Source organism: Amblyraja radiata, chromosome 14 (assembly GCF_010909765.2).
Source record: "Amblyraja radiata isolate CabotCenter1 chromosome 14, sAmbRad1.1.pri, whole genome shotgun sequence".
NCBI classification, from domain to species: Eukaryota; Metazoa; Chordata; class Chondrichthyes; order Rajiformes; family Rajidae; genus Amblyraja; species Amblyraja radiata.
The window spans coordinates 23,750,490-23,776,778 of record NC_045969.1 but is presented as its reverse complement, the minus strand read 5'-3'; the positions used below and the strand labels follow the sequence as shown (position 1 = coordinate 23,776,778).

The 26,289-nt window shown below is 40.6% G+C and overlaps 1 protein-coding gene across 4 annotated transcripts in view; it reads right to left on the bottom strand.

Annotated features, from left to right (window-relative positions):
- The window catches only part of ints6 (integrator complex subunit 6), an 89,578-nt gene that overhangs the window by 7,025 nt on the left and 56,264 nt on the right, over nt 1–26,289 (bottom strand). For 3 of the 4 annotated variants that reach the window (XM_033032796.1, XM_033032797.1, XM_033032798.1), the window contains 7 exons: nt 19,078–19,172; nt 12,766–12,876; nt 11,269–11,484; nt 8,443–8,569; nt 6,230–6,372; nt 3,158–3,395; nt 683–1,054 (listed from right to left, as the gene is read on the bottom strand). In XM_033032796.1, coding sequence (XP_032888687.1) covers nt 683–1,054; nt 3,158–3,395; nt 6,230–6,372; nt 8,443–8,569; nt 11,269–11,484; nt 12,766–12,876; nt 19,078–19,172 — 1,302 coding nt within the window. Of the gene's footprint in view, nt 1–682; nt 1,055–3,157; nt 3,396–6,229; nt 6,373–8,442; nt 8,570–11,268; nt 11,485–12,765; nt 12,877–19,077; nt 19,173–24,633; nt 24,759–26,289 lie in introns of those variants that run through there. The other variant, XR_004413989.1, reaches the window with a different exon arrangement.

Genomic DNA, 26,289 nt, shown 5'->3' with positions numbered 1-26,289 from the left:
ACTCCAGAAAGAAACTGAACAGCTAGGCCAGACTGTGTATTCAAATATAATTAAGTGAAATAGGGTTAAACTCCCAAACAGTTAATTATCAGCTCTACCTGATCATGGCACTTTTTTTTTAAAAATAATTATAATCAGAAATATTTAATTGGGTAGATCAGCCAAGTGGTATTATGGCTTTGACAAAGACTTAGAAAAGCAGAGTCCAACAAAATACAGATCGGAATTGAGAGATGTACACTGCAGAACAATGTCTAGACTGGAATTTGACCAGGACCACAGGACTTCTGTGACTCCCTTGCAATTTGGAAACTGAAACTGATCCACAGCTCAAGGTTAAATCAGACCATCTTAACACTGCTGTAGTTTGGCTTCTTAGGTTTGGCAAAAGATAAAGACTTGACCATGTGACAGGTAACAATGGTTTAAGTGAGAGCAGTAGGAAATATGAAACCAAACACGAAGAATATGAAACCAAGTTCAATGAGCCTGCTTCTGGAATAGAGCCTCACAAAGTAGAAGTAGTAGAGACATGGACCAACAATTCTTTCGGACTTCTAATGGCCAACATTAATCCCTCTGAGGTAGAAATAAATTCTGAATACTTGTAATAGAAACATCGTTGAAGACTATTACTCGAGGGAGCAAAGCAAGTAACATTTTATTCTTAAATCATACTTACGCCTGCCAGGTTTCCGAATTTCCTTAAAAATTTGTGTCCTTAACTCTATATTAGTCTCTTGTTGCTTTGACCTCATAAGTGTTTTAATGGCATTTGGTGAAGACCTGTTCAAATGTCCATCTTGGCATACTTCACTGTCCTTTGATTCCTCATGGTTAAGATCAACACCATCAATAGAATTATTATTGACAAGTAAAAGACCACCGTCCATCTCATGACTTGCAAATTCTTCTGCAAAATCCACAGAGTCAGATGTCGCATCGATCAGAGGTGCTGCTAATTCAAGTGTGTGGGGTGGAATTTCAACTGGAAGTAGGTCTGCAATATTGTTTTCAACATATTCAACACACGTAGCCTGATTTTCTTCAGTCTCTGGAAAAGGAATTTAAAAAATCAGTGGATAACTATTAATGCAGGAGACTAAAATCCTGCACATTTTAAATTCTTGCTAATTCTTGTACTAATTAAACAAAATACACTGGAGACACAAGGAACTGCAGATTCTGGAATGTTAAGCGCAACACAAAGTGTTGCAGTAACTCTGTGGGTCAGGCAGTATCTCTGGAGGAAATGGATAGGCAATGTTTTGGGTCACTACCCTTCTTCACTTTGACTACTCTTTCGCATACTCAGCCCAGTTGTCTTTGAGTGTCATCTCAGTTCAATGCTAGCACTCTCAGCTTAGATTTAGAACATAAGTTGACAAGTTGAGTGGAATTCATGCCAGACTGCTGCGGTGGTCAATTCATTGGGTATTTTTAAAATGGAGATTGCTAGATTCTTGATTAGTAAGGACGTCAAAGGTTATGGGGAGAAGACACGAGAATGGGGTTGAGAGGGGAAAACAGATCAGTTATAATCAAACGGTAGAGCAGACACGATAGGTCAAATGGCCTAATTCTGTTCCTATATCCTATGGATACCATACAATGGTTCTTACACAGAAATATTGGCTGGTATTTCAGTGCAGCTGTTCAAAGGATGTGCCTGTTAAATCAGATATATGCGAGATCTCACAACATCCTAAAGCAGAAGAGCCAGTTCTCCCAATGTCGTAATCAACAGCCTTTAATCATTATCATGACCATCGCACAGGCTTCATCCGCAGAGAGAGCCATAAAAAACAAACACAGGTCCTTTGGCTCAATTCATCAATATGGACTGTTGTCACGACATCTCCATAAACTTCTCTAGTTACCCTTCTTCCATTAATATACATAAAATATATTTGGACTTCCATAGGATCCAGACCTGCACAACCGGCTGATATATTTACCATTGCTCAGTTTGTAGCATGTCATTTGGCAGAAAATTAAAGTTTCATTCCAAACACCTGAGGATCACACACCTTGAAGTACTCAGGGAATGCAAGTAAACTGCAAACATTGAACGATGAGGGCAAACTAAGTTTGGTCACACCAAATGATCAAGCTCAATATATTGAAATGTCAAGTGTTTAAAACCATGCTCAAAGTTTAAGCATGGATACAAAATAATGCTGAAAGTTAAGAATCTGTGAAATCATCAACTTCACAGTATCAGAGAAGCAGATTAAGCAATAGGACTTGAAACAGATGCTAAACCACAGACATCAAAGTGGTTAAGACGTCATACTCTCTTTCAGGGTACCCCAGACAGGATAGTAAATGATTACAGGTCTTCCCATGTTAAGAATGCTTGACTTATAGACACCCTGCACATATAGACAAATGCCTGGAGACAAGCAGGATGCTGCAGGCATCTTCTGCCAGGTGGGAATGGGGTATTTCTCTCTGCATCCCCTGCCCCTCCAATCCAGAGCCACACAATCAGGGGCTAGGTGGAGTCAAACAGAGTTGAGCAGACTCATTTGCTCACTTATTAAGCCAGCAAGTTCAACTGGCAGTAAGCGCTTCCCAGGCCTGTTTGCTTTCCTGTCACAGTTGTTTCTGTGATCCTGTCCTACACAATGTTTATGCTTATTTCTGACTTAAACAGTTCGGGTCACAAACAGTTTTCAGTAACGGAATCCTGTCGTAACCTGGGGACTGCCTGTCACATTATATATAGGGCTGAACATTGATTTGTTGGAAAAAGGCACTTACGTAAAGTGATGATAAAATAAGAGAAAGGAGAAGAAGCAGAAAGGGCTGTAAAGGGTACTCTGCAAAGTTTGTGAACTTGCAGGAAGAAGTCAATCTGGGTAGAAACCATGAGCAGGAAAACATTGGTCATACACATTGACAACGATAAAACTCTCCAGCACAATATCAAAGGAAGGAAGATGGTAATGAAAAAAGCCTCCTAAAAGACAAATTCACTTATGTGTTTAAGTACAATGCATTCAACAGAAATGGCTGGTATATTTTGCTTTTGTGATGAAACTTCACATTAGTTCATACACGCCACATTATATTGGTTCTTTCAAACATTCATGATACGACATCTATAACAAACCAATAACTTCGGCATTGATTGAATTACATTTGCCCATACCTGGAACAACAGCTACTGGCTTTATAAGATCTGCTTGTGGCTGTATAACTGGCGAAAGGGGAGGGCCCTTGCCATCACTGTGATTAACCATTGTTGACGGCGTTGGTGGATACTCTTTCAATAAAGGTGACATACAACGACGTCTTTTTGGAATTCCTGCCACATTCAGCTCCATCGGTCGTTTGCTTCTGTTCTGAGGTCCCGACACAAACTCATCGGCTTCATCAATCATCATTCCCTGCAACACAAATATCCGTAACTCTCGTGTCCACAAAGATATGAGTCTCTGTCTATCTATCAATAACTTATCTATCAATAATCTGTCATCACATACCAAAAAACTAAATAAAAATTACATCACAAAAATGTTATACATACAGCACTCAAACTTTAGAACATCTGCAACCACGTGATCTGGGTGCAATATAGAGTACGCCTTTAGATTCACAGTAATTTTAAGTGAAATGCAAGTTTTAAACCGGGCACGGTGAAATTAAAGGAGCTGTACCAGAAAACCGTTAGAACTAATTCATCGGAATAAATAAAGAATAAAAAAAAAATTCAGTTACAAGCAAAGAACACGGGAATGAGTGTAATTAGATAGCTAATGGCGGAAGTGGCGGCGCTGTGAAACGGCTGCTGCTCGCCTGTAGTCTGTCTGTTTTTACTTTTTTTGTGTTGTTTTTTTTGTCTTGTTCAGTTAAACTTTTGGTTATTAGGTTGTGTTATGTGTGGGGGGGGGGCTGAAACAGGGCTTTCTGTCTCTCCCTTTGGGGGAATGCGACTTTCTTGTCGTATCCCCCTTCTCTACCCCCGTCTGAGCTGAGGCCTAATGGCGGAGCTGGCGGCCTCCAACCTGCGACCGATCTCGAAGCTCCGGAGGTAGAGCCAGCCAGGACTTACCAGCGCGAGGCTGGCCGTCTTCGAGATGCAGCGGCGTTTGGGCAGCGGCACGACTCGGCACTCCGGTGAGGGCGGACGGCGCGGGGCTGAGACACTCCCGTGTGGGCGGCCTGGCTCCCGGCTGGAAGGCGCTCCCGTGTGGGCGGCCCGGCTCCCGGCTGGAAGGCGCTCCCGTGTGGGCGGCCCGGCTCCCGGCTGGAAGGCGCTCCCGTGTGGTCGGCCCGGCTCCCGGCTAGAAGGCGCTCCCGTGTGGGCGGCCCGGTGCGGGGCTGAGATGCTCCCGTGTGGGCGGCCCGGTGCGGGGCGGAGACGGTGCTCCGGTGGCTGAGGCGGCGGCGACCTGAATCCGGGGCTCGGCTGCGGGCCAGTGGACGACATGTCGGGAGCTCGCAGGTCACAGGCTGGTGCCTGTTTTCCGGAGCTCCCGTGGCGACAGCTGCGTCCGCTGTACTGGAGGGCGGCAGCTTCGACCACCCCCGGGCCGCGGAGCTTGAACCGTGAGACTGACTTACCATCGCCCGGTGGGGTATCGCCTCAGCGCAGAGGGAGAAGAGGAGGGAAGAGACAGTAACCCTAAGACTTTTGCCTCCATCACAGTGAGGAGGTGCTTGGTGAACTCACTGTGGTGGATGTTAATTTGTGTTTATTGTGTGTTGTTTATTATTACATGTATGGCTGCAGGCAACGACATATTGTTCAGACCGAAAGGTCTGAATGACAAATAAAGGATTCAATTCAATTCAATTCAATTCAGCTTGTTCAAAAGCTGTGATTCTAGCAAAAAATAGGGCAAATATGCAAGGCTGCCAAGAGTCAGAGGGAAGTTTCCTCAGTTAGTCTGTAATTTATCCTTTGGCTTTCTACTAACTTCATCACCCCTAGTTGAAGGAAGGAGAGAACAAAGACCACAGGTTCCAGCAATGTGCACAGCACTTTAGTAAGTATCCGGCAAGGAATATGTAAACCTCAGTTTAAAGTCCCATTGTTGAATAACACTCACTATTGATGCTCACCCATAATTAAATGCATCTAAAATGGTACTGGATACGATACACATTAAATTATTCTCCCTTAAATTGGGTTTGTGTGCAGAAATTGCATAAGAAACTCAAAAGACTGCATGTGTTGAAATGCAAAATAAAAACAAAACGCTGGAAATATTCAGCAGGTCAACCAACATCTGAGGAGAGAGAAACATAGCTGTTTGAGGGAGTGTTTCCATATGCAAAGGCAATGTGAAAAGTATAAAAGAGACATTTGTGATAAGGTGGAGATACATGATACATGTATCTCCAAGTTGATACATGGAGTTGATGCTGTCTGATTAATTTGCAAATCAGACCTTTTGGAATGCACAAATAAATAAATTCCATAGCCAGATTAGAAAATATTGAGATTTACTTAAATACATTGAATGGCATTCAAAGAAGCTTTAAAATTGAGTTCAAAGTTCTTACATTACTGCCTCATCACGTTTTAAAACTGAACTGGTCAGTGTCCATTGACGGCAGTTTCGGTATTGGTAGGCATGTCAAATCTGACACGATTTGCCTGGATAGCATGAAAAACGTTGTTTTGCATTGTATTTCAGTACACAATAATTGTTGCACTGGTTTATTATTGTGTAGAGATACAGTGAAAAGCTTTATGTTGCATGCTATCCAGGTAAATCATGTCAGATCTGATATAAAATACTTCAGTTTGCTTGTTACTTGAAATATTATACAGCAACACTTTGTCCATTCCAAACCCAATCAACATATGCACAGAGGCTTACATTAAACAAAGATTTGTTTCCTCTACCATCCCCGAATAGAAAGTGCACACAAGGTAGATGACATCTGTGTTATGAAGATTTAACTGAGATATACACAATGTTCTATGTAAGCAAGAGTACTCAAGTTAAAACAGCCAAGAGTCTCAAGAGGGCCATTAGCATGTCTGCCGAATGATTTATACTACTTATGGCTTCATAGCCCCAAACATTGCTAAAAATAGCTCTAAGGAAAAAACAGAAAACATCTGACAGCTCAAGAGACTTAAGCCAGAGTACAGCTGTAAATATTTATTTGAACACCTTGGATGGGTACGAAAGTGCACAACCTCTTTTGGAAAGGTCAAGGTATCCTCAATTTGCAGCTGCCCATATTTAAATATATAGGTACATACCTTCTTATCCAATTTGAAAGGATTTCCAAATGTATGCAATCGCCTGGGCTGATCAGGGTCAAGTTCACGCAGGGGAGAAGGCACATGTTTCAGGAACTCCTGGTAATTTCCCATCTGTGCTATTGGGACACTGTGCATCTGATCTGGAGAGGGGAAAAAAATAACATGGATAATTCACCATTTTTCACTCACAGCAAATCTGAGTAATAATATGAAAGAGTCTGCTGAAATACCACCCCAATATTACAGTATCTTTGCAGCATCCATGAACAAAAGCAGAATAAAAGCTGGAATTAACTAAGCATATCTACAGAAATGAAATGGGGTGCACTATACAAACAAAAATAATCATCAAATATTCTAAAATACTGGGACAATTACACACTGGGACAATTACATACAACAATCAGGGGTTCTACAGAAACTGAGATCCAAATACAGCAGATGGAAATGCTTTCTTACAAAAATATGGTACCTCGGAACACGTAACAATAAACTAAACTAAATTCATCATGGTTTGAAAAACCCAAGGAAAAAAAATTATAAATGAGCTAGAAAGTTATGCACCTTTGAGCAACTACTCCAGAATGTTAAAAATATTTGCATTTTAACTGAGCTTAAAGAATAACTTTTGAAAAGTTATTGACATTTTAAGCTTCAATGTAACAGGCTGCCTCTGTGGCAATTAAGAAACTGGAAGATCAAGCCCCATTGTAAGACAAAATTAAAACTTGGTTAGTTGGCATTCAAGTCCATTCAAAGACTCACCATTCTCCATCTCTAACTCTCCTAGCCTCACAGCCTAGAGATAATTTTACAATTCTACTTCTTTCAACTCACCTTAAAATTACCTTCTCTTTCAATACTCTTAAATTCCAAGGAAGTTCTTAATACTGCATATAACCATATAACCATATAACAATTACAGCACGGAAACAGGCCATCTCGACCCCTCTAGTCCGTGCCGAACACATAATCTCCCCTAGTCCCATATACCTGCGCTCAGACCATAACCCTCCATTCCTTTCCCATCCATATAACTATCCAATTTATTTTTAAATGATAAAAACGTACCTGCCTCCACCACCTTCACTGGAAGCTCATTCCACACAGCTACCACTCTCTGAGTAAAGAAGTTCCCCCTCATGTTACCCCTAAACTTCAGTCCCTTAATTCTCAAGTCATGTCCCCTTGTTTGAATCTTCCCTACTCTCAGTGGGAAAAGCTTTTCCACGTCAACTCTGTCTATCCCTCTCATCATTTTAAAAACCTCTATCAAGTCCCCCCTTAACCTTCTGCGCTCCAAAGAATAAAGCCCTAACTTGCACTACCCATCAATTTGTTTTTCAGTTGCAACTTTTATTGGAATTGACTTTGGTATGTGCTTTTGTTCTTAGGTTATTTGCCTTCATAAATCAAGGCAGTATTTTGGAATGGAGCCATAGCATTTTTGAACTTTCCTCAGGTAAGTGTGCACCACAAAATCTAAGTGAGCATCAAGATTCGCTTGTCCAAAATTCCTAACTCATTAAGTTTAAACAGGCTAAATCTTAGAAGGACAAGCACAACCAAGATAGGTGCTGGGCATTTTGTATCAGCTATTTTCATTATTGGCAATCATATGTGTTTGGCAGTTGGAAACCTGCAAATGATAATCTGGTCTTTCAGGTCAATGGCAACAGATTTAATCGTTCATTTCAAACTGCCTTACACATTATAGAATGGACTGCTTTGGTGCAAAACAAAATAGAGAACAGTGTCATTAAAGCACATCTTCCATTTTTTTTTCTCCCCCATTGCTTGTGGTTGGCGTGATTAATATAGTGCGGCACAGTGCCGCAGTGATAGAGTTGTTGCCTTACAGCACCAGAGATCCAGGTTCGATCCTGACTACGGGTGCTGTCTGTACGGAGTTCGTACATTCTCCCCATGATCTGCGTAGGTTTTCTCCGGGATCTTCGGTTTCCTCCAGACAAAGGTTTGCATTTTGTAATTGGCTTGGTATAATTGTAAATTGATCCCAGTGTGTGTAGGATAGTGTTAGTGTATGGGAATCTCTGATCGGCGCGGACTCGGTGGGACGAAGGGCCCGTACTGTATCTCTAAACTAAACTAATATTGAAAATAGTGTTTAATTACCCCAATAGTGGTTGTCCTATTATCATTGCATCCATTTAAATGACACAGAAATTGTTAGCCCTGACCATTTTTACCTTCATCTTGTCCTTTCAATGGACCATGTGAAGTTTTCAACAGGTTTAACCTCATGCGTGTAAGCTGATCCAGAAGATTTCGTCTTGGTATATCATAAGCATTCTTGTAACTCTGAGGTTTCAAATCCTTCAAAATAATTTAAAAAAAAAAAAAATTCAAGTACCAAAGTGACATTACATGACCTTGCATATCAAACATTCACTAAAGGCAACCTCAAACAACCAGGTCCTGAAGCATGGTAAATCTATAGTTAAAGTTATACTACAACTGTCTGGTGTGGAGTAAATTTTGAGTTGGTGTGGAACCTTTCATAGACTCAGAAAAACTGAATGGTTTTGCAAAGGTCAAACTTCCTCTGCAATTACTTTACTTGGACTCTAGACATGATTGTTGTCTGAATGTTGCACACAAGAGTAGGAAATATGACTTCCTACAAAGAAAGAGCACCAGAACATCCATAATCTCAAAAACCAAGACCTTGTCTTAGAACCTGTATGAACATACAGTGCCCTCCATAATGTTTGGGACAAAGACCCATCATTCCTTTATTTGCCTCTGTACTCCACAATTTGAGATTTGTAATAGAAACAAAATCACGTGGTTTAAAGTGCACATTGTCAGATTTTAATAAAGGCCATTTTTATACATTTTGGTTTCACTATGTAGAAATTACAGCAGTGTTTATCCATAGTCCCCCCATTTCAGGACACCATAATGTTTGGGACACATCAATGTCATGTAAATGGAAGTACTCATGTTTAGTATTTTGTTGCATATCCTTTGCATGCAATGACTGCTTGAAGTCTGCGATTCATGGGCATCACCAGTTGCTGGGTGTCTTCTCTTGTGATGTTCTGCCAGGCCTGTATTGCAGCCATCTTTAGCTTATGCTTGTTTTGGGGGCAAGTCCTCTTAGTTTTCTCTTCAGCATATAAAAGGCATGCTCAATTGGGTTCAGATCGGGTGATTGACTTGGCCACTCAAGAATGTAGCATTTTTTAGCTTTGAAAAACACCTTTGTTGCTTTGGGATCATTGTCTTGCTCTAGAATGAACCGCCGGCCAATGAATTTTGAGGCATTTGTTTGAACTTGAGCAGATAGGATATGTCTATACACTTCAGAATTCATTATGCTACTACCATCAGCAGTTGTATCATCAATGACGATAAGTGAGCCAGTACCTTCAGCAGCCATACATGCCCAGGCCATAACACCCCCAACACCGGGTTTCACAGATGAGGTGGTATGCTTTGGTTCTTGACAGTTCCTTCTCTCCTCCATATTTTGCTCTTGCCATCACTCTGATATGTTAATCTTCGTCTCATCTGTCCACAAAACCTTTTTCCAGAACTGTGATTGCTCTTTTAAGTGCTTCTTGGCAAACTTACCTGCCATCCTATTTTTTGCGGCTAACCAGTGGTTTGCATCTTGCAGTGTAGCCTCTGTATTTCTGTTCATGAAGTCTTCTGCGGACAGTGGTCATTGACAAATCCACGCCTGACTCCTGAAGAGTATTTCTGATCTGTCTGACAGGTGTTTGGGAATTTTTCTTTATTATAGGGAGAATTCTTCTGTCATCAGCTGTGGAGGTCTTCCTTGGCCTGCCAGTCCCTTTGCGATTAGTAAGCAAACTGTTGATTTTGGTAAGCCTAAGGTTTGGCTGATGTCTCCAACAGTTTTATTCTTGTTTCTCAGTCTCATAATGGCTTCTTTGACTTTCATTGGCACAACTTGGCATCAAATTGCAGAATGATCTGCGTTGGAATGGTCAGACTCATCATGCAACGGTGAAAGCAACAGGTGTCCTAAACTTTCTGAGGCGCAACTTTCATCATTGTTCAACTTCTGTCAAGGAGAAGCTATACTTCACCCTCGTTAGACCTCATTTGGACTACGCAGTTGCAGCATGGGACCCATACACAAATAAAAACATTTCTTCCATCGAACGTGTCCAAAGACAGGCAGCTCGATTTGTTACTAACATCTATGAGAGAGAAGCGAGTGTCACCAAGCTTCTGAATTCTCTGGGGTGGAACCCTCTCCAAGACAGACATGAAGCTCACCGTTTGACCTGTTTTTACAAAATGTTAAATGGTCAGCTCGACATAGACTACAAGACCTACACCAAACCCAAACCAATTAGGAGCAGACGAGGGCATTCGATCCAATTTGTGATCCCAGCTACAAAGACAGATGTATACAGCAATTCGTTCTTCCCCCGCACAATTAAAGCATGGAATAATCTCCACCCAACTATAGTTACCCAACCAGATGCAATAAATTTAAAGTAGCTCTCTTCACCATAACCTTTTCTGGCTTAAGCCCTCCCTTCACCACCTCCAGTTTAAATTCCATTTGGAATATTTTGGAGGACCAAGTTGACCTGATAACGGTTTCCCACGATTCTCTCTTCACCCCCCCCCCCCCCCACCCCCCCCCCCCCCCCCCCCCCCCCCCCCCCCCCCCCCCCCCCCCCCCCCCCCCCCCCCCCCCCCCCCCCCCCCCCCCCCCCCCCCCCCCCCCCCCCCCCCTCCCCCCCCTCCCGCACTCCAATATGCTCGAAATACTTTTCCTTAGATAATCCTATTTATCATTTAAGAGGCAATACACATCCACCGTTCTTGACAATTTCTCTAGTTATAGTTTTTAAGTCAAATAGTCTAATGTAGTGTAGAGATGCTCAAGGGACCTCCAAAGTCAAAAAGGAGAATTTCCCATTTTCAAGCCAGCTGACAGGTCCCTGGAGAAATTTGCAATTAACTTTGCAATTCCTTTGTTGAAACTGTCAATTCCACTGAAAAATAAATACCTGAAGGTGTCTTACCGTATTCAGAATCCCAATTTGAAAGCCAGTAAACTCCTTCATGTTTAAATCCATAAGTCTGTATGGAGGCTCTCCTGTGATGCCCATCAAGATTTGCCTTAAGTCTTTGCGCTGTGTTAACGAGAGGGCATTGCTTCTATTCCTTACTTTAATGCCAGATTCTTGAAGCGGTTTCTTACCCACTGAACTTATGATTCGGTCGGATTCCAGTTTAGCCTGAAAATTACAAATTAGTGTTTTACAAAGGAAATAATTTAAAATTCAAGATAAAGTCAGTAGACAGTCAAAAATAACCGTAGATTGGTCCCAAACAATAGGAGGTTTATGGCGGGACAATGGAATTCATATTTCAGGAGGCACCCCCAAAATACTAAAGTCCTTAAAAATTCACCCAAAACTAGGCTGTGTTAATCCTGCCTTCGCAAATGCTTCTTCGGCTAGGAGTGGCCTCAACAAGCATGAAGGCACAAAAGAATGTTGTTACTATACCAGATTGACTGGAAGAACAAACATTCCAATATCAGTGGCCTCTCCCAGTCCATTACCAGAGCCTCTATCCAAGTTCCTTTGGGCAGCCACATAAGAATCCTGAATTAATTTTGTTTAGAGATACAGCATGGAAACAGGCTCATCGAGTCAGCACCAACCAACAATACGCTAGTTCTATTCTACACTCTAGGGACAAATTACAGAAGCCAATTAATCTGTATGTGGAATGTGAGAGAAAACCGGCACACCAGGGAAATCCAAAGCAGTCGCAGGGAGAATGTACAAAGTCCGTAAAGACAGCACCCGCGGTCAGGATCAAACCCGGGTCTAAGGCAACAGCTCTACCGCCGCGCCACTGTGTTGCCCAATTTAACATGCTATTCCACCATTTGATTCATGGGAAGAGATTGCCAGGCAGATAAAGGAAAACATTCAATCATGTGCTCAAGTATAAAAATGCAACAACCACAATGATTCGTGGGAATTCTAAACTCACAATCAATCAAGGAAAATCAACAAATTAGGACTGCATTCCATGCACTGGAAATGCACAAAAGTTGCTCTGCTTAAAAAGGCATAATGTGCACATCCCTCCCAAACAACACATCCATCCTGTCAGGCACCTTCCACCCCATCTGCAGAAGAGTCTGCAGTTTCCACCTTGGCCTCACCAGCCACCTCAGAAACCAAAACCAGAGTGGAAGAAAAATCATCTTTAATCTTGCGGGATTGCTTAAGAAAAATTCTGTACTAGAAACTGAGCTGGAAGTCAAACGCCCCTTAAAATTGGTTTTGCCGCACGTAAAGTGGGTGTAATACCTTTGTCACTTCCTCACAATTCACACATGGCTTTCATCTTGGGACAACTTGGCTGCAAATCTTGCTATAAAACTTGACTATACAATAAATATTTAAGAGCTTCTGGAATTAATTCAGTTATTCCCTAGTAGGAAGGCTGTGGGAAGGCTGCTAGAAAGAAATGGTTAGATAAATTGAAAAAAATCTTACCTGTTGACTAAGTTTTTTGAGGTAAGAAATTACACTGTAGCTAAGACCATAATCCACTCCTTCTGCAATCAAGTTGGGAGCTCCCATCATCCTCAATGCTTTTTTCAAAGGCTGGTGAAATTCAACAAAATATTTACTGCATCAAATGTCCTTCACTCTCAGAGAATCATCAGAATGCAAAGTCTAGTAATAAATCTCACGCTCGCCAACATTATACACCACCTTAGCAAAGTCTAATTCTTCAGGTTTAAGCACTGTGCTTGAGGGGGAAGGACACTAAAATTAGAGACAAGACACTGCATTTGCTGAAATCTAGAACTAAAAATCTAACAGCTCAAAGAACTCAGCAGTTAAACAGCATTTGTGGAGGCAAAGGGATGTTTCACATCAGGTCAGATGCAGGGTCTCAACTTGAAACATCGGCTATCTCTGCGCCTCCACAATGCTTCTTGATGTGATGATTTCTTCCAGCAGTATATTTTGTTACTCTTGACACTGTAATTACGATTAATATTCGCAAAAATTAAAATCAGCTCATAATTCTGTTCCTGGAACATTCAAAAACTGCAAAATCAGAATGTTTGATAATGTCTAATGTCACCAATCAAACTGCATTTTAAGTATTACTTTTATATAACATATGCACTTGTTTGATCAATGTGATTTCCAAGCACTGTCTTTTGAAGAGGCAAAGGCAGCCAGATACTTCCTTTACACCACTGCAAAGAAGCACACAAAACTCTCGTAGGCCACATGATAAACCTCAATGCCAACATTGAAGTGTTGGCAACTCTCACGTATTGAGCGTGAGTCTCAAGCATTTCACGCAATTCTCATGCTGATCACAGAATTTCTCACGCTAAAAAAAGTTAATATAAATAAATAGATACAGGGAGTCACAAACAATTCTTCCAGATCTAGACAAGGCTTCCAGATCTCCGCCACACCCACCAATGAGAATAGTTTTCTGTCGGCGGGTTTCCCATAAAGAACGAACAATTTGATTGGCTTAAACCCACCGCACACTATTTATATGCATAACCATCTACCGACAACAATTGATCCGAAGTAAAGCAGATGTCATAGAGCTCCCATACGCCATATCCCATTGGCTGCAGATGTATACGCTCGTTATGCCCATGCCCGCGCGACATGGAATTGTGTAACGTCGCCAGATCGAATCCGGGTACGTTATACGTGCAGACGATCTCAGCTCATCATTGCACTTTGGTGAATTTAGAAGTTCCGTGGTTTCACTGACAGTGAATTTGCACGGTACGTATTTTGTTTATGATTACTTTGTTTATTTATCTATGAAGTGAACATGTATTAACTTTATTTTCTGGAATTTAGTTTTAAATGGGCAGAAATAAACTGAAGAAGTATCAAGTTAGACTGCCAACTTCTAAGCTTAAGTTAAACGCAATAAGCCACGCACCACCGCCCCGACGCTACAGTGCAGTGCAATTAGTGCCATGACATCACTATGACGTGGCGTCTCCGGTTGTCGCCGACAGGGTCGTAGCTTGTTGTATCTTGTCACGGGTGGACGTAAGTTGACCGGTTGTCGTAGGTTGTCGCCTGTGTGGTCGTAGGTGGACGTTCCAATTCGGGAGGAATTATGACGCCGGTCAACATAGCTTGTCGTAGCTTGACGTCGACTAGGTGGTAGCTTGTCGTAGACATTGTCGTTGGGTGGGTCCAGATTTCTCACTCTCAACTCTCACCCAATGTTGGCAGTTCTGACATCGTGAAGCAATGCAAACCCAAGGAGATCTGTTGTAAAGATGCCTGGGACTTGCAATCCATACCCAAGACACTGAATATTAGCATTCCTCACACCTATAGGTGGTTGCCAGAACAAGCAGAAATTCTTCTGATGCACCAAGAAAATTAGGACTAGCAAGACATGTTGTGAATTGATTAATCGATTGATTGAAAAATACAGCATGGAAACGGACTCTACAGCCCCTATCGATCACCCATTCACATTTGTTTCACGTTATCCCACTTTCTCACCACGCCTCACACATTAGAGGTAATTTGACAGAGGCCAATTAAACTACAAACTCGCATGTCTTTGGGATGTGGAAGGAAACCAGAGCACCCTGAGAAGATCCACACGGTCAAGCAAGAATGTGAAAACTTCATTTCGAGTAACCCAGATCTCTAGTGGTGAGGCATCACCCCTACCACCTGCACTACTGTGCCACTTTAATATACCAGTCCATGCTTTACTGTGATGTAAGATGAATCGCAGAAAGGGGACAGAAAGAGGCCGAATGGACAAAGCGACGGATGACAGGAAGAAATGGCAGCTGGTGAGAGGGGAGGGAGGCCCACTGTGACCAAGTGCGTCCAGTTGGTGGCAGCAGCCTAAAAAAAGCACTAACCCCTGGGGCTACAACATCAGCCGCAACAACAGCCACGTCAACAGGATCGTGCAGTGGGTGAAGAAGGGCTCACTGGTTCACCGTGCGTGCTGAGGGTCACATTGGAAGCCGGGGCTGTAAGCAGCCAGGGAGGCTGTGTGAACCGGGGGGTGACATGGGCAGGTCCGTCCGCTATAACCAAAATCCATTATAAAGGGGTCCGTTAAAACGAGGGTTTACTGTACTTGACTCTCACCAAACTGATAAAGTATTTGTGCACTTCTTCTTACACCATCATCCACAACACACTAATCAATGTGATCTTAGTTATCCAATTTTATGCCACTATTGCTGGGAACATAAAAAGCAGGAAACATGGCTCTGTATCTGGGCCTGCCATCATCCTATGATGAAGCTGAAACCAAGGATGGTTCAGAAAAGCCGACAACACAAGTTGTGGATCAAAAGATTTTACCTGCATTTGCCAACTGACATAAGCTTTAAAATAACCTGGTGGAGGCTACCAAATAAAATATGTAGAAGCGCACACTGTCTCTAAAGAAAAGCACAGAATTATACATTCGCAAAATTTTGGGAATATAATGTTCAAAAATTATTTTTCTATTTTAATTTCAAATCAGTGGGAAGTCAGATTTTTTTTCCAAAATCATAACAATTCCTGAATTTATAACAGGATTGCCTTGATGATGATTTGTTCAGTTTTGTCTAGTGTGAGCAACTTGTCCTCAGAATATGACATGTTACCATATATGAATAAGTTGTTCTTTTTAATAAATCAATGGCTATCTTTATACTTAGCATAAGGACATCCCCATCATTTTACCTATAACCCTGCTAGTGCATCTCACTCTTGTCTCCCCTCCCCTCTGAATTATTTCCATTCTGAGGTTCTGATTTACACCAATTTGATACAAAGAAAATTGATATTAAAGCTTCATAATTCATTTATTAACATTTCACGTTAAATCAATTACGTTGATGGGCATTTTTTGCAACTTAACGTAGTAGCAGTTCACACAAAGTTCAAGTACAAACTACATTCAACAAGAATAGGTGTCATAATTTGCAAGAAATGCATTTGATGGAATTGGACTTAAGGAATGTTTCTACAATTTAACATGCAGGTCAGATTTACTCTCCATATCTTCACGTGCTATATTCAGACAAAGGCTACACCAATTTTCAAAGGCTAGACAATTTAAAATTAAAATGCCAATTCCCACTTTGGATTGCAATGAATGATTCAGTGACCACATTTAATTTGACCCTCCTGGTCCAATAATAGCAATGTGTGCTTTAATCTTGGCAAATCAAATTAATCTGCTGATCAAAATTGAGTGTTTTATATTAGGCAGTGTGTCTGTACGATGCATATTTAAAGTAAAACGGTCATAAGTGATATTTAGAGGAATGTTGACACCTAAACCAGGTTATTTGATCTGGGTGACTCATAGCGATCCTCATCTAATTGAGTAAAGTAAATGGATTGAGAACATGCAACAGAAAATGCTGCAGGCAGAGGTCAGAGTGTATCGATTGGGGAAAAAGGCACACCAATAAACATACTGGGTTTAAACCACTCTCTGATTAGACATCTGTCAGATAAATGTCACATTAGTACCTGAACAAAAGGGAAGGGGGGGCGGGGGGGGAGATGATAGGTGCACACAGCTAATTATTTTTGATTTACATACAAAACGACCTGAGAAGTAGCAGCATTTTTTGGTATTCCATGTTTCCCAGGCGTAGAAATTATTTTGTCTTCAACTCATTAAAAATATTAGATGCCAATTTAGCAATGCCACTTATGCAAGGCACAAATTGCACTTTACCGCAACCAGTTTTGTGGAAAATTACTAAAAGGCTAAATGCAAAATAATTGTCGTTAATTGTGAGCAATGTTACATAAATTGCAATGCACAATTCACACATGAAATTTAACTAGATTGTTCTAATCAGCACATAGAAAAAGATGCATTTCATGAAGCATATGATCCTTTATTATTCAAAGAAATATGATCAGTACTTTTAATACCCCTGTACAAAACCCCCGAAGTGCCAGGCACTTTTACAGGTCATCCTTGTTTTCAGAAGGCAACACGCAATACGATAACTGACTGATTGTAACACAACCCTATTCAATGGTAACAGACCAAGCAAATAAAGTTTTATTACTTAAAAATACTTGATAAACTAACTAGAAATATGCTACAATATGATAATAGCTTGAACACTGTTGACAAATCAGCAGTAAAACAAAACTCAAACCAAATAATGCTAAAGCCCAACACAATTTGGCAGATGGGCAGAGATCGCATATTCTAACACACAGAGGCAACTTGATCTGGATTCTAAAGTACATTTAATTTCTATCATTTTCTCACTGTTCATGGAAGTTTTATTTGAAAACTTGAGGGAGATTTCTAAATTTGAACAAGTAGCCTGATGGATATCTTCAAAACTGGAAAATGTACGCAAATGTTTAGTTTGGTTCAACAATGCAGGGCGGAAACAGGCCCTTCGGTCCACCAAGTCCGAACCGACCAGCGATCCCTGCACTCTAATGCTACCCTATACACACACACACGAGGGACAATTTACAACTATACCAAGCCAATTAACCTACAAACCTGTATGTCTTTGGAGTGTGGGAGGAAACCAAAGATCTCGGTGAAAAACCACGTGGTCACAGGGAGAACATACAAACTCCGTACATATAGCACCCATAGTCAGGATCAAACCTGGGTCTACTGGTGCTACAAGGCAGCAACTCTACTGCTGCGCCGCCATGCCGCCCTAAATGTTGCACCAATAACTCAAAAATATTATCCATTATATTTCTTCACAACAGCAGTAGGTTAGAGATGAATTGCATGGTTTGGCTCCTTTTTCAAAAAAACTAAACTAATCATTTAACAATTATACAGTAGACCATGCTTTACAACTTAAATTTTAACCTAATGACAAAGTGTCAGAACTAAAGATATCACAAACCGTTAGACAAGACAAGAGAGTTTATTGTCACGTGTCCCAGAAAGGACAATGAAATTCTTACATTGCTGCAGCACAACAGGATATTGTAGTCATAAATACAGATCAGATCAGTGTGTCCATGTACCATAGAATATATATATACACACATCAGTAAACAGATAAAGTGCAATAGGTTGTTATAGTTCATAGTTTGTTTGAAGTTGTGTTTAATTCATTTTCAGTCTGATGGCTGTGGGGAAGAAGCTGTTCCTGAATCTGGATGTTGCAGATTTCAGGCTCCTGTACCTTCTACCCGAAGGCAGCGGAGAGATGAGTGTGTCGCCAGGATGGTGTGGTTCCTTGATGATGCTGGCAGCCTTTTTGAGGCAACGACTGCGATAGATCCCCTCGATGGTAGGGAGGTCAGAACCGATGATGGACTAGGCAGTGGTTACGACTTTTTGCAGCCTTTTCTGCTCCTGGACGCTCAGGTTGCCGTACCAAGCCACGATGCAACTGGTCAGCATGCTCTCTACTGTGCACCTGTAGAAATTCGAGAGAGTCCTCCTTGACATACCGACTCTCCGTAATCTTCTCAAGAAGTAGAGGTGCTGATGTGCTTTCTTTATGATTGCATCAGTGTTCTGGGACCAGGAGAGATCTTCGGAAATATGCACGCCCAGGAATTTGAAGTTCTTGACCCTTTCCACCATAAAACTCAGCCTATTACTCTGTGCATCGACATTTATTGACCCAATAATTGAAATATATCCTTTCTTTTCTAACCCACACCATAGACATAGCTTAATTGAGAAATAATACATCTTTAAAACTTACAAACGTCTTAACCATTAAGTACAGCCAAAATCTTCTCACCCTGCAATAATCTACACATATAACTATACACCAGATTTACGAATAAAGCTGAATATTAAATTCTACATACCCCGATATAATAAGGAGGCATTGTCTTCAAGTAATTTTCAAACGCCTGTCGCCATTTCATAACTGGCTTCAGCTTATGCACTTTAAACAAATCATCTGCAAAACAGAAAAAAAATTCATTACTAGTTAAGTGAATTAAGAAATTCCCTTTTGTACACCAGCTGACCTGGTTTTTAAAAGAAAACATTCAAAGGTTATTTTCTGATGCAGGAGAAATATGCAGAGTGCGATTTTCCCCAGGCCTTAGTTTACATATAGTGTAAAGATCTTGTGCCTCTGCCATTAAAAAATCTGACCTGCTTCATGCTGGAGGTGGATATGGAGAAGAGGGATTAAAATCAAAAATGCTTTAAACTATCAAATAGGAAGTTTGAACTCTCCTGCACCTCCAAGTTACAATGGTAGGTTGACAGTGAATTCAAAATACTTCAGTATTTAATCAATTTACTTCAATGACTATAATGATACGTCCTAAATGCACGTGTCACAGATGCACATTCCATTTAAAAATGGAATGTTTGGAGACTAGAAACTAATATCCCTGCAACTCTAGGTTCAGAAATAAAGCAGTGTTGAATTAATGTTTCTTCTCCCAAACTGAAGGCTGCCAATGCCTCTATCATGTCCCTGCTGTATGTCATTTCACATTACAATTTTATTCAATTCGCTTATGCATTGCTGTTAAATTAGGTTCCTGGCAACTTGCACCAATTGCTCATGTTCTGCACATAGAGCAGAATTTAGTTTTTCTCAACACAGCAGAATTTTGCTTTCATGAAGTAAACCCAAACATAATAAAAATGGTTTTAAAGGGATGGCTGGTGTCAGAATTGTGAGCACTGTTCCAAAGTTATAGAAGTTATTTCATTATACCAGATTAGACGGAAATGTATTCTGTACTTGGCCACATTATAACTGACGTGGGGATGCCTGAAATTCTCAAAGAGTCCATGTTATTCTGCACCTAAATATTTCCTATAATGCACTAAAGGTTATTAAAAAATACAATGTTATAAAAATATAAAAATTAAATATTGTTGTACATCAGAGCAATTTGGCAGCATTGCAAAATTTTAATCGAAAATTATTTAAGGTAGCAATAACCAGGGAGGTTTAGAATGCAATTCACTATTTTTGCCAAGTCATTAATTTGTGAATAAGTATATACAGTCAGATAAGATCTTATTTAAACCAAGGTATTAAGCACCAAGCATTTCCATATTTAATCTGTGCTTGAAATTTGCTGACAATATCAATGGAGTTACAACACCAATATGAAACAAGTTGAAGCAATTTCTATGCTTCTCGAATTTTGAATGAGTAGGAATCAGTCAAAAACCATGTATAAAGACCACAGTAATTCAGTCCCACCTGTGTTATACAAAACAGAATTAGATACACCACTCGCATTTTTATAATACTCGTTTCTGGACTAGGTAGACAGAATGGAATATGGAAACCTGCCATTCCAGTCCGGGGTTGTGTTGGCTTGAAAATCAGCAGCATCCAATCCAACCAATTCGTACCTGGTAATGCCAATCTAATTTGGCAGACCTTGGAAGTAGTAATGATGCTGTATGGATTTATTTTTCAATTACAGGCAATCCTCACATTATTTGGCAGGGGGAGGAAGGGTATTATTTTCCAAGAATAAGCAAGTATTGTAATTTTCGGTAATGTGAAGCCACACAATGCGTCAAGGAATGTGAGTTTAAAGAAAATAACATGTTTATTTTCTTCCCCAAACCCCGCACAAATTCTGTGAGAGTGAGTTTTATTCCATGTCCCAAATTTTTTTTGGTGGCAATTAGTGAATTATGCGAGGACATATATTGTTATCCGTAATGCAGGGATCACCTGTAATAAGGTCATTTTACCCTAAAAAGCACAAATCACAACACCTCCAACTCTCCTAAATGTATCTGCAAACTGATAAGGCCAACCAACTAAAATACCATTCCTTACCCAAAATCAAGTCACTATCATAACAAAGTGCAAGAACAGCAGCAAAATAAATTTGGGTGCAAGGAGATGTGTCGTCATCATGAGTTAAGTACTATTACAAATACCTTTATACAGGGAAAGAGAAAGCTAATTATACTAATACATTGCCCAGCGCTCAGGATGCATTCTCAGAAACAAGAGTATGAACGGTGGCGCAGCGGTAGAGTTGTTGCATTACAGCGAATGCAGCGCCAGTGTTTTCGCAGCGCCGAGCTCGATCCTGACTACGGGTGCTGTCTGTACGGAGTTTGTACGTACTCCCAGTGATCTGCGTGGGTTTTCCCACGAGATCTTCGGTTTCCTCCCACACTCAAAAAAATGGACAGGTTTGTATTTTAATTGGCTTGGTAAATATAGAAAAATTGTCCCTAGTGGGTGTAGGATAGTGTTAACGTGCGGGGATCGCTGGTTGGCACGGATAGTGGGCCAAAGGGCCTGTTTCTGCGCTGTATCTCTAAACTAAACTAAACCAAACATTAGAAGCAGACAGAGCAGCATTAGAAAGAAAAATGTTACAAACAACAATGGTGTGCTCGGAGCCTGGCATGAACTTGTCCTACCCTCTGCTGTGTTGGGAACCATTGCCCTTGATGTGTGCTGCTGTGCGCATCCTTACCTTCTCCACTGTTGTGCCAGACACCTGGCAGACTTGCAGCAACTAATTGCCCACAGCTTAATATGGAGAAACTGCCCGTGAGGTCTGCAATTGAGCAGGCCAAGTCAAATGGTGCGGCTGCTCAGCATTGTGTGCGTAGGGCTATTGTGGGGTTTACAGAAGCTGCTCCATGTGTTGACAAACGCTCAGGTCCTGTAGTCTCTCCCATTGCTTTCTGCAAATGTAATGGAAATTGCCATTGCCCCTTATGTTTGGCTGCACAGTTCTCCCAAGCCCGGTGATTTCCGAATGGTAAAAAAATATTTCAATAGCAAGCATTGTTACGGCTGTTACCATTCATAATTTCTGGGCTGGGAACAGCCAGGATTTCTGCATCCGAGTGAAATGGGAGACAGCAATGTTCATCAGATCCAAAACTGATAGCCAGATCAGATAGGATTCAGGCAGTCTATCAACACATGGCGTACATGCACCATCCTCACCAACAGTCCTCATTCACCATGCTAGCCAGGGTGCAATCCCAAGGGTCACATCTCAGCTCTGCATCACTCACTTCAGACTGCTCGACTGTCTCTAAGGCAGCCTCCCCACGCTAAGCCGTGGATAATTGATAGCTGTAGGTGTGCCAGCAGATGGCAGGGATTTATCTCAGCATCCGAGCACAACAGCTCACATCCCGAATAGATATATATTTTACAAGTGGAGGGGAATGTGTCTCAGTATTTGGAATGAAGGACCAAGAGCATTATAACAAAATCAATGCTCTGTGGGATACCAATGTATCAGTATTAAGGAAAGTGACAGAGTTTGAGCTTTCATCATTTGTAAAAAACTGATTCCATTGTCTGTCAATTTGCCCATGAAACGCTGCTCTTCAACAGAGTGCAGAGAAGAAGGAAGGGAGACGAGTTGGAAAACTCTCAATTTGTTTGTGAAGCCAAACTTGAAACTTATGTCCTGCTTGGTAAAATGCTGAAGTCTGAGAAAAGGTTCACACATAGCAAATGGAACGTTCACAGCAGAGCTGGCTGATTTACTTTGACAAATTGTAGGTTATACAACAGAACTTGAAAGATGTATTCCTACATGAAGAAGAATCTGAAGAATGGTCTTGACCCGAAACGTCACCAATTCCATCTCTCCATAGAAGCTGCCTCACCCGCTGAGTTTATCCAGCATTGTGTCTACCTTTTCCTACTTTGCCACATGATATGTGCAGCAGGATCGTTGCAGTTTCTTGTGTCAGTGACCAAGAGTCCCAAGAATCTGAGTACACTATCAAGACAAGTTAATAGAAAATGCAATGACATTACTGTCTTTTCCAACCAAAAGCTGCAGGATAGCATAATTTTCGATAACAAAACAGTCCCGCCAAGTTAATTCAAAATGTATTTGAAATGCTTAATTGGATAGCTTGTCAAATTAAAATCAACTATTTAAATTTGTGAATGTAGTCTGATCTGTTTATGGTCATTGTCTTATTCTGGATGTGACAAGGAAGATAAACCAAGCAATATGAAGGGAAGGACATTGCAAACTAAAGGTTTTTAAATGGCACAGAACATTTGAAAATATGGACCTGTGCTTGTTGCCCAAGAATGATTTCCAACCAAGAAAAAGTTTTAACTCCCATCTTCATCTTTAATTACATCCTTGACCTATTATAAGTCTAATCTATACTAATCTTACAAGTCACCAATGGTGATGCCACATAAGCCAACCATTTTACTTGTGGATGCACTTTCAGCTACCAATGTCACATGGTTTAGAATTCTCTCTCTTGGCCTCGACACCTTTCTACTCTGGCCCATCTTTATGACAATTGTTTAAAAAACTCTCATTGCAGTGTCAAATGCTTAATTGCTTAAATCTGTGAAGCATAGAAACATAGAAAAATCAGTGCAGGAGTTGGTCATTCGAGCCAGCACGCCATTCAATATGATCATGGCTGATCATCTAAAATTAGTATCCATCTCCTGCTTTCCCCCCCATATCCCTTGATTCCTTTAACCCAAGAGCTAAATCTAACTCTCTCTTGAAAACATCCAGTGAATTGGCCTCCACTGCATTCTGTGGCAGAGAATTCCACAAATTCACAACTCTCTGGGTGAAGTTTTCCTTGTCTCTGTCCTAAATGGCCTACCCCTTATTCTTAAACTGCAACTTGGAACATTTTGCCATGTTAAAGAAATATGTGATTATTATATAAATGTATGCTGTTTTTGTTTCATAGCTCAGTCCAAGAGTTTGGATTCACATAGCAACATTAAGGTAAACTCTTTCCTGGAGTATGTCTTGGAATTTAAAAAAACATGAGCCAAAGAGGAAACTGAAAGATGAGCTACTGAATGCTTAATCAAAGGAAATGGGTCTTAAAAAAGAGAAAGTGTACAAAACCAGAGATAGTTCTCAAGCTCACTGCCCAAAATAGCAAAATGAATTGTCACCAACAAGAGGATTAAAGAAAATACAGGTGCACAGAAAATGATCAGAAATGGAAAAATACAGAATTCTCAAAGAAAGTATTGGGTTGAGGAGAGGGTTAAGGCCATGAAACAATTTGAGTTGATTGAGAATTTTTTTTTTGCAAGGTGGAATTGCTGGATATAAATGTTTACAAGCACAGGGTATTGGGTAAACTAAACGTCATTATTAATTCTTTAAGAAAAATGGAGCAGGATAAATTTATATTGCATTCTGCTTGTCCAATTAATTATTTAATGCAATACTCTGAACAATGCTGCACATTTATTAGGAAACAGTGAATAATGTGCAATCAACTTGTCAAGGTGTTTTAATAGAACTCGCTATTGATAATAACCCAGAATAAAATCATACAAAATGAAAATGCAACTTCATGAAATCTAAATAAATTGGAGGGAAGCAATTGCATGAGAAAATGTTACATTATACCAGAGTTCAGCAAAAGTTACCTACCCATGAAACAATGCAACAGCAATGGCGGGCCTTGGTGTCGACCAATGAACCATGTTTTCTGACTGTCAGAGGAAGTCGAGAGAGAGGCTTATTGGTCAGGCCCAGTTCGTGCTGATTGCATTTCTCTGGACATGTAAAGACACACACACATATACCATCATTAGATTCATGAACAACAAATAAACGCATCATACAGCAAAGGCCAAGAAGCAGAGATGCAAAAGCAGATTTTCTATGGCTGTTCAAAAATGAACTGTAAAGCAAAACAGCACTGACCGTTTTGCAAATGCAAAGGCCAGTGATCAACAAATCTGCTAATTTCTGTGTCAAACACATACACAATTGATAGATTAAGAAACCATTAATATGAGCATTGATAAATGGATAAACCAAACATTCCATGGGACTCCATTCATTACACAACTGGAAACGGATCAGATTGCAACTTTGCCTTCTATCATTCATAATTATTGTGCATTAGATGATTGAAGAACAGGATGATATTTAATTGTAATCAATTTATACATATCCCTAATCTTTATTCTATTTCATCTACAATATATTACCAGAATGTTGCCTGGAATAGAGGGTTGCAGATAGGGAGAGATAGAATAGGCTAGGTATTCTCACTAGAATTTAGGAGGCTGAGATTTTTTTTTTTAATTATGAGGGAAATAGAATATAAAATATTACCCTCTTCCCCTAAGACAGGAAAGCCTAGAACTAGAGGGCATAGATTTGAATTGAAAGGGGAGAAATTTAAGGAGATCAGAGGGACATGAGGTGTGGTGAATATCTGGAATGAGCTGCCAATGGATGGTGGAAGCAGGTATAAGCAGGCATAGACAAGGTGGGCCAAGAGGGCCCTTATCTGTTGTACGTTTCGATGACTCAAATACACAATCACATCACTTAAGTTATGGTATTCTCCTCAGATACAACCTAAAACCTCATCCTCTGCACAAGGCTAATTGATTAAAAATAATTGTGCTTCCATCCACTTTTCTCCAGAAAACAGGCATCATGGGCAATTTTCATTTTGTGTATCACAAATCGCACAACTGGCCAACAAAACGTATGGTGGGTTGCAATCTAATTTGAAACATAGCTGAAGTCTAAATCAGCTTTTTTAATTTACCTTTAAAGAGGTGGGCGCCTGCCAGTGCTCCCCTCCCCCCCCCCCCCCCCCATGGCTTCTCTGAATGAGATTCATTACACTACAACTTGAAGTGAACAATGCAACAGCACTACCAGGACATTTAAAATCTCAATCATATCATCAACATTAGTTCAGTACTTATTATTTTCTTTGAAATTAAATTTAACCTGCAAGTCCAATGGGTAAGAAACATGCCTGCTTGATTTTTTTTCTTTAACAAGCTACAATGAAGAGCACAAGAACCATCGAGATATGCAATCAGTTCGCAGGGATTGGAATGGTGCAGCCCATTTGCGTACCACACACTGATAGAGATTTATTTTTACTTGTGGCATTGTAGAACAATTAAGATTATACTTTATAGCAATTGGTAAAGGCAAAATGTTTAACTATGCTTCTACAGACTAATTACAAAATACTTCAAATAATTGATGAATCCTAGTTTCACTACCACAAGATGCTTAAAGGTGCACAATTTTGACCCCAAGCAAGTTATT